Source organism: Camelina sativa, chromosome 3 (assembly GCF_000633955.1).
Source record: "Camelina sativa cultivar DH55 chromosome 3, Cs, whole genome shotgun sequence".
Lineage (NCBI taxonomy): Eukaryota > Viridiplantae > Streptophyta > Magnoliopsida > Brassicales > Brassicaceae > Camelina > Camelina sativa.
In genome coordinates, this window is record NC_025687.1 from 879,045 (window position 1) to 887,007 (window position 7,963).

A 7,963-nucleotide genomic window follows, 5' to 3' on the forward strand; every position below is an offset into this window, starting at 1 on the left:
ATTGTTTTGTAGAGTTTTAACTCCTGCAACGAGCAATTGCGCTGCAACCACGACTGTAAGGATTAGCTTGAGCTCCGTTCTGACAATTGTAATAAGACGCACCTCTTCTTGAACAAGGCACGCTGTTCCGTCTCAACGACTGATAGCTTATGTATTTCGTGGTCGCCAATATTCTTCTATTGATCTCTGAATCCATTTCTTCTTCCTCTGCCCCGATACACTCTGCTATTGAACCGTGACAGCCTGAGCCATGGACTCCGCTCGTTGCCCACCCTAGACCGTCGAGGTCATTGGTGAAGCCGGCTTGGATCAGAGGTGAAGAGATGATCACGATAAAGAGGATAATTATCATAAGTGTTGGGAAGAGGGTAAAAGACCTGGCCATTTCTTATGGTCTTTCTTCGTTTTTGGGCTTCTTCTATTGTGTTATCATTCTTGCTTAAGTTAATGTTTATATATACATGGTGAGTGCGTGGAGTCAGTTTTTGGTTTTTGTTAGTGGTTGAAGCTTTATTTTTTCTTTTTGTATTCTTATTATAATAAGGTTTATTTTTTTAACTAAGAAAAGCATAGAATGAGGAAAATATTTTTTAACTGAAATTCTAGTAACTTTTTTTTTTTTTCAACGAGATTTGATTTAGATGAAATATAAATATTTGAAAATAATACTATTATTTAGGTATTTGTGATATTAACAGGAATGCCACTTGAAAATGAAATTAGAAAAGATTATGCAGATTATAATTATTAATTAATGGAGAATTGTTGGGAGTGGTTGAATATATGTTAAAACCGACAGTCCGACACCAATTGAACCAAAACGATTTGAGAGTTCAAATCTTTTCTCATTATCCATTTGACTTTTCATAATCAACATTATTATTTTTTTAATGATCTGAAAGCACTGAATCTAGATGACATAAAGGGGAATAATTGTTTTATTCATTCATATTTGGATGCACAATTACTCTTATTTCTTTTAGATAATTGAGAGTATTCACTACCTGATTTTGTTATTTTCATTCACTAAACATCGATCATTGACTTCGACCAAGCTCATTTAGTTTTTTTTTTATCTACTTAGTATTAAGCACCAACTATTTAACAACTGAATTCTTAGTACGTATAATTTATACAAAGTCATCATGGTTCGCTTTGTAAAGAAATAAAGTACGAATATTGGAACGATTCGTTTTCCCTTCTCAACAACCATAAAAACGAGTTGGGACATCGTTATCCCAACAAAAAAAACAAAGAAAAAACCTAACCCCCTTTTTTAACTAAACAAATCATGAATTAGAAAATTATTAGTGTAATTTCCCCCGGTTTGGTTTACCGAACCTTTAATAATATAAATTGTTGATACAAGTAAAAAAATTATAAGTGCAATTCATAATATCCCAATTTTTCTGTCTCACCGAATCCACGCGTTTCATACGTATTATATGACATATTTAGTTCAAATGGACCCGCTCGTGCATAAAAGATCATTAAAACAAAAAGAAAAAAAATAGGTTGTTTATAAGCTTAACCTATTCATGTCACTCGTTCAGTGACTCAATTAAGAGAGAAGTTACCCAAAATGATACAAATATAGTTTCTTTTTGAATATGTAAAAACTGTGTTCACATATACAAACAAATACAAGTATCAATCTCATGGTCATGAACTTGTGAACACAAACAAACAGTACAGGCCTTTTCTTCTCCTATGAGCTCTCGCTAGTCTCTTCTAGGTTTTTAGTTTTATGAAGATACTATACGTAAGAAAGCTTCACAGTTTCATCTTTCTAACTTGCTGAGCACGTCATCCATCGGCGGCAACTCCTGCGATATCTCTGCCCAGTCCGGCATCCCCTGAAAAACAGAGTTTTTTTGTTGCTTACATCTAAGATGCACAAAATCGCATTAAAAACCAATGCATATATATCGACCAAATAACCAAAAATCATTCAAGGACACTAAAGCAACCATTTTTGCATCGAACATGATAAACCAAGAGAAGTTAGGTTTTTAGATAAAACTTACTCTACCCGATCTGCGGACTCGACCATCTAACCGCAGTATAATGTACACATCATCACCTGGGTCAACTCCTTCAGATGTCTGTTGATCTCTTATCCACCTGAACCAAACAAAACCAGAGACGACCTTTAATACGCAAAAACAAAGTCTTCCTCTCTTTTCTATCAAACTTTGATCAGCAAATAGGCGATGATGAAAGTTTCGACCTTTCCCATTCACCAGGCGAAACAGTCTCGGCCTTGAACCTGATTTCACCTTTCAGCTTCGATTGGGCTACTACTGATTGAGCCCGTGTATCGAAATCTTCCTATTAAGTAAAGAAAATTCATTGCTTTACCAAAATGAGAATGAAGTTGAATATTTGTTTGTTTTTTTGTTCCAACACAAAATCTTTTCGTTACCCCAATTGAAGGAAGAGATGTAGCTGCCTTTGAAGAAGCCCCAAAGCCTTTTTTTCCGGTTACCGGTGTTTTACGTTCACCGAATACCACAGGAACCAAGAGAACACCTCTTCTTAGGAGCTCAGTTCTGAACCTATCTGCTTTTTGCATCGCGAGTGTAACAGTCTCTTTTTTCCCCGCCAGAATAACCTAACAACAATGTCAATCATCTACCCGATTCAGCAACTCAAAGGCTGATTAACACTCAAGGCAAGAAAAGAGGGATAAAAGACTCACCGGTCGAACTGTATCCCTTAGCTGCACAAGTTCAACAACTCGGTTGGTTGACAGACGTAGAGGCAGCCGGGAAAGAGTTTCGTCTCGATTTATTTGAACCATTTGTTCTTCCTCTTTCTTGTTTTCCCAAAGGAACAATGAAACCAGAACAACAATACCTGTACATTGCTGTTCCGAAAGCTTACTCACATAACAGAGCAAAAAAAATGGATTTTAAGATTCAGGTTGTGTTTATGACTCACCGCCAATGTTAATTGCAGCATTTCCCGTAGTTTCCAGAAGATCTGGAGCACCATCACCGCCTTTAAATGCCTGAATCAGTCTTGGTACGGTAAAGAACGTTGAGATACCTGCTGCTGCTGCAAATGCAAAATAAAAGAACTTTCTAACACCACGAAACGGTGCTCGTACTTCACTTATAAGTTTTAGATCTCTCCGGAAACTATTGCCAATATCTTCCCCGCCCAACCTAGCCTGAAACAATCGGAAGAAGTTTTTGCCAATGAGAAAGTTCTTCTTGGGATAAGAGCAACACAGACAAAATAGGAAGTACAAAACCTCTTCTTGCAGCTTCTTATACTCGGGTAATGCACGAAAGGATGCTAAGTCAGGATCGTTAAGAATCGTGGCAAATTTCAGATTATAATCTCTCAACGCAATTCTCAAACAATCAGCAGCTTTTTTTCCTTCGCCCCTACCTCAAGACGATAAACAATAGGGATGAAACAAAAGAGAAAAGAATCTCATCAGGATCTTCCAAATCATTGATTATAAGGTAGTTTCATCGGTACATCGTTAGAGGTTCTTACAGGTAAGCATGACAACAGGCTTTGTTATAGTAAGCAGCTTGTGATTCGATAGAATTTGGATTCAAACTCAGTGCCGTCTCAAACTTAACAAGACCATCTTTGACCTGAAAAAAAGTATCCAACATAATGTATCAACAAAATGTATAGTCTAAACTTAGGTTATTCCTCAACATAAAATCAGTCATCACATAAGACTGTTTTGCTACCCAAGTATCTACATTATGTTAACTAGTACAAGCGAATTGCTAACTCTCCATTAAGGTCAAGAACCTAGTAACCATTAAAAAACTTATCCCTTTTGTTTTGTTACAAGCTTATATTCCATAACATCAACTGGCGAGTGACAAAAGTAACTAACTTTCATTAAATTAAGGTTTACCCAATTCACAAAATCATACAAGGTCAAGAGCCATAGAACACACAAAAGCGACTGAAACATATGCACCCTAAGAACACACAATTCGAATTTAAAACTTACCCGTCCTCTCTTAAAAAGGTCAAGACCAGTATTGACGCACGACTCAGCAGTGAGATCATCCGTCCGAGAATTTGGAGATGGAGGCGAAGACGACGGAGACGGAGAAGAAGAGGAGGCGAAAACAAGGAGTTGGGAATCCCAATTCCGGCGAGAATAAAAAAGGGTAGAGTCTCCTGGAGTTAGCCATGGTCGTCGTTTCTTCACTCTCGAGTAAGGGTTCGAGACGCGGCGTAGGAAATGGCGGTTTAGCGACGGAGCTGTAGCCACAGCCATTCAATTTTCTTCTGCGCTTCCCAGAAAAAAAAACCCAAACTTTTATCTTAAAAACTCTTCCTTTCTTTTTCTATTTTATTTCGGGAAATAATAATAACTAGTCTCCAACTTCTTCGAATTTTATCCATAAACTTTTTTTCGTGAAAACTACACCCAATTTTTTTAAAAAAACATTGTGGACTTTGAAGCTCGACATTGTCACACAAGGTTTGGAATCGATTAGGAAAACGAAGAATATTAGTGATTAATAAGTAGCAGAACTAATTTGGAGTTTGTCTTAAGATTATTGATTGATGAGTAGCAAAACTAATTTGGAGTTGGTGTAGTAATATTCTTATAAAATGTGTTATTGTCTCAATACGAAACTTAAAAACTGTTAGCCAATTTGAAGGGATTAGTTTTCTTACCTGACAAAATTGCAGTCTCAAGTCAAGTTTCAAGAATTGGAAGTATAAAAGTCAACACTACGAATGAGATCAACACTAAATATAGTAGCTTAACTTTAAGATAACAAAGATACTTTTTTAATTATTCATCAAAGACTCTTTTATTGAAGGTTACATTCAAACCAATCACTCGGTAGCAGAGAAAAACAGAGTACACACGAAAATAAAAACAGAGGAAACACACACAAAAGTAAAAAAGAGAGTTTATGAGAATTTGGGCAATGAGTTCATCGCCATGTTTATTCGACCTTGTGATTAACAGTTTGACTCATTTAGAGAACCTTCTGAGCAGAAGGCCTAGAGGTGATGTCAGCAACCCAAGCACTGACATGTGTACGCTCGTTGAAGAGTTTCTTAGTTGGAGTACCAAGCAAGTACTGAATCACAGGGATGATGTGAAGATCGACCAAAGTGAAGTGGTTAGCAGCCAAATACTTAGACTCACCAAGCCTGTGTTCGTAAACATCGAGGACTTTGGCTAACTTAGCCTCTTCTTCTTCAACAACGGCTTTGTCTGTGGTCATACCGTACAACGGCTTGAGGACTTGCTCCCAAACAAGCTTTGAACCAACTGGGTCAAACTCATTTTTTTCGATTTCTATTCCCATGGCTATGAACGCCATGCCCTTGCCAGGTGAGAGAAGGTCGGTTCCTTTGTCTGAGAAATTATGTGCTATGTATTGAGTAATTGCTCTTGATTCTGCGCAGGAATAAACATTTGATTGTTTCAGACGGTTTCTTTAAACGCAAGAATCAAAAAACATAACTTGAAAGATTTAACCAAGATTAAATAACCATAACCGAACCGAAATTAATTTGGTTAAAACCTCTAAAACAATGATTTCAACTTGGATAACCATAACCGAACCAAGTTACTAATAGATTAGGTCTACTAAAGTTAAATTGTTTTGCTGATTTACCAAAAAGCTTGAAGTCTCCATCTTCAAAGGCTGGAACTTTGCCAAAAGGCTGCAAAAACAATATTCAGGATTTTCAGCATCTTATAAAAGAAACAATGTTTTTGTTATAACAATAGTATATGTTACTCACGTTGCGATGGATGAAAGGCTCTTTCTTGTGTTCACCATCTTTAAGCTCGATATGAACGAACTCAAAGTCGAGATTCTTCTCGTGTAGGGCGATGAGAACTCTTCTCGTGGCTGTGGAAGCTGGGTGACCGAAAACTTTGATTCCTGCCATTAGTGAATGCGCTGTTTTGTGTTCTTAGAGATGTATTAGAAGTAAGAGTAGAGAGATCTTTGTGGTTGATGAAAGAAATAGACAGATGGGGCAGTGTATTTATACAACTAGAATAGAGTAACTTTTAGTGAATAAACAAAAAAAAAAAAACATAGCTCGGCGCCACCAAGCTTGAATACTCTTAATATATTTGTAAAGAAGAGGATTATTCAAAGTCAAGCTGAGTAATGTATGATTCGCTGTTTCTATTGGTTTAAAACTTTGACAGAACCATAGTATAAATAATAATAAAATACAATATGAGGAAAATATTAACCATTGCGTGATAAAGACCACAAGAAAAGTCTTGTATCTACTAAGCAAAGTTTGACTGACGTTGTTGGGTTCATGTGGCTCGTTAGATCAAATTGGATCGTTGAGTCGAGAAGATCAGCCAATGTGAAGCTCTTACTAGCCAATAAGCTATACTTTTTTGAGTCGTTTATCTAGAACTTCTTTTAGCTTCGCCTTAATTGGTTTCATTCGCTTAATGGATTGCTCCCAGATCAGCATTGAATATTGATGCTAGTGGATCAAACTCAGAAGATTTGATATCAGATTAATTAGTCGTAAGTGTATGAATTACTGGGATTGACCAAATGGTTGCATCAATTAAAACACTGTTAAACTAAAAGACCTAGGATGTAACAAACTTGATATACAAGTAACTAATCAGTAGGTAATAATCAACCCTCGTTATAACTTGTGTTTTACTAGGTCGATGATTTCATCGCTAAATTAATAAAGAGTTTAGACAGAAACTCTAGTTAAGACCTAAATTTGTAAAGAACAAGTAATCCAAGTAGAGAGAGGCGAAAACGTTAAACGTGGCTTCTAATAGTCAGCGGCTTTGGACTCGACGGTGATGGGATCGTAAGAGAGACCTTTCTCGTTCGTGGAGAACGGCGAGGACACGCCTTGTATGTATGTGGAGTAAGGGTACCGATAAATCTTGTACCCAGCAGTTTTACGGCGGAGACGGAGAAGCTGAGGAAGCGAAAACAAGGAGATGGAAATCCCAATTCCGGGCGAGAATTGAAAAGGGTAGTTATGGAGTGAGGGTTCGAGTCGCGGCGGAGTAAGTGGCGGTTTAGCGACGAAGCTGTAACCCATAGCCATTCAATTTTATTATTATACGCTTCCGAAGAAGAAGAAAAAAAACCCTATCTTTGTAGAAACGCTTAGTTTTGTATTTGTTGCTCTGTTTTAATATTATCTATGAACTTTTTTACTGGTGCCAGTTACGCCAAAAAGATAATTAACATCGTGGACTTCGAAGCTTGCCAACATCACAGAATGTTTGGAATCGATTAACGAATAGGATTAGTAACTTGATGAGTAGCAGAAGTGTCTTTGTCTAAATATGAAGCTTAAAATACACTAGTAGTTAAAAGAAGCATTTAAAAGTCAACGGTCAATTTCTACCTTTACAATGCAAACAAAAAGGAAGTCTCAAGTCAATATTCAAGAATGAGATCAACACTAAATATAGTAGCTTAACTTTAAGATAACGAAGATACTTTTTTTATTATTCATCAAAGACTCTTTTATTGAAGGTTACATTCAAACCAATCACTCTCGGTAGCAGAGAAAAACAGAGTACACACGAAAAAGGGAAAACACACACAAAAAGAAACACAGAGTTTTTATGAGAGAATTGGGCAATCAGGCCATCGCCACTTTTATTAATCCCTGCTGATTAACAGTTGGATTTCACTTAGAGAACCTTCTGAGCGGAAGGCCTAGAAGTGATGTCAGCAACCCAAGCACTGACATGTGTACGCTCGTCGAAGAGTTTCTTACTTGGAGTACCAAGCAAGTATTGAATCACAGGGATGGTGTGAAGATCGGCCAAAGTGAAGTGGTCAGCAGCCAAATACTTAGACTCACCAAGCCTGTGTTCGTAAACATCGAGGACTTTGGCTAACTTAGCCTCTTCTTCTTCAACAACGGCTTTGTCTGTGGTCATACCGTACAACGGCTTGAGGACTTGCTCCCAAACAAGCTTTGAACCAAC

General features: G+C 37.2%; 4 protein-coding genes across 4 annotated transcripts in view; all 4 read right to left on the reverse strand.

The window, feature by feature from the left end:
* Positions 7–442, reverse strand: LOC104760160 (protein RALF-like 1). The gene has a single exon (XM_010483042.1). The coding sequence runs from the start codon at positions 383–385 to the stop codon at positions 17–19; it is 369 nt and encodes a 122-aa protein (XP_010481344.1). The 5' UTR covers positions 386–442; the 3' UTR covers positions 7–16.
* On the reverse strand, positions 1,584–4,322 carry LOC104760171 (protein LOW PSII ACCUMULATION 1, chloroplastic-like). The gene is made up of 9 exons (XM_010483053.2): positions 3,989–4,322; positions 3,511–3,614; positions 3,260–3,395; positions 2,944–3,175; positions 2,702–2,859; positions 2,426–2,614; positions 2,231–2,331; positions 2,028–2,124; positions 1,584–1,856 (listed from the first exon to the last, which is right to left on the reverse strand). Exons 1-9 carry the CDS (start codon positions 4,259–4,261, stop codon positions 1,782–1,784), a joined length of 1,365 nt encoding a protein of 454 aa, XP_010481355.1. The 5' UTR covers positions 4,262–4,322; the 3' UTR covers positions 1,584–1,781.
* On the reverse strand, positions 4,770–5,983 carry LOC104760176 (glutathione S-transferase F6-like). Its single transcript, XM_010483062.2, has 3 exons — positions 5,758–5,983; positions 5,628–5,676; positions 4,770–5,407 (listed from the first exon to the last, which is right to left on the reverse strand). Exons 1-3 carry the CDS (start codon positions 5,905–5,907, stop codon positions 4,980–4,982), a joined length of 627 nt encoding a protein of 208 aa, XP_010481364.1. The 5' UTR covers positions 5,908–5,983; the 3' UTR covers positions 4,770–4,979.
* LOC104778536 (glutathione S-transferase F6-like) overlaps positions 7,448–7,963 on the reverse strand; it is a gene marked incomplete at its 5' end in the record, with an annotated part of 1,884 nt that continues 1,368 nt past the window's right edge. The window contains one exon of the mRNA XM_019242830.1: positions 7,448–7,652. The remainder of the gene's footprint in view (positions 7,653–7,963) is intronic.

Bases quoted from the DNA above. Each gene is read 5' to 3' on its own strand.
- LOC104760176 (XM_010483062.2), bottom strand. From the start codon at position 5,907: ATGGCAGGAATCAAAGTTTTCGGTCACCCAGCTTCCACAGCCACGAGA. The intron at 5,677-5,757 runs GTGAGTAACATA...TTGTTTTTGCAG, and splicing joins AGCCTTTCATCCATCGCAAC to CCTTTTGGCAAAGTTCCAGC. The intron at 5,408-5,627 runs GTAAATCAGCAA...ATTCCTGCGCAG, and splicing joins TGGAGACTTCAAGCTTTTTG to AATCAAGAGCAATTACTCAA.
- LOC104760171 (XM_010483053.2), bottom strand. From the start codon at position 4,261: ATGGCTGTGGCTACAGCTCCGTCGCTAAACCGCCATTTCCTACGCCGC. The intron at 3,615-3,988 runs GTAAGTTTTAAA...ACTTTTTTTCAG, and splicing joins ACCTTTTTAAGAGAGGACGG to GTCAAAGATGGTCTTGTTAA. The intron at 2,860-2,943 runs GTGAGTCATAAA...AGCAATGTACAG, and splicing joins TGCTGCAATTAACATTGGCG to GTATTGTTGTTCTGGTTTCA.
- LOC104760160 (XM_010483042.1), bottom strand. From the start codon at position 385: ATGGCCAGGTCTTTTACCCTCTTCCCAACACTTATGATAATTATCCTC.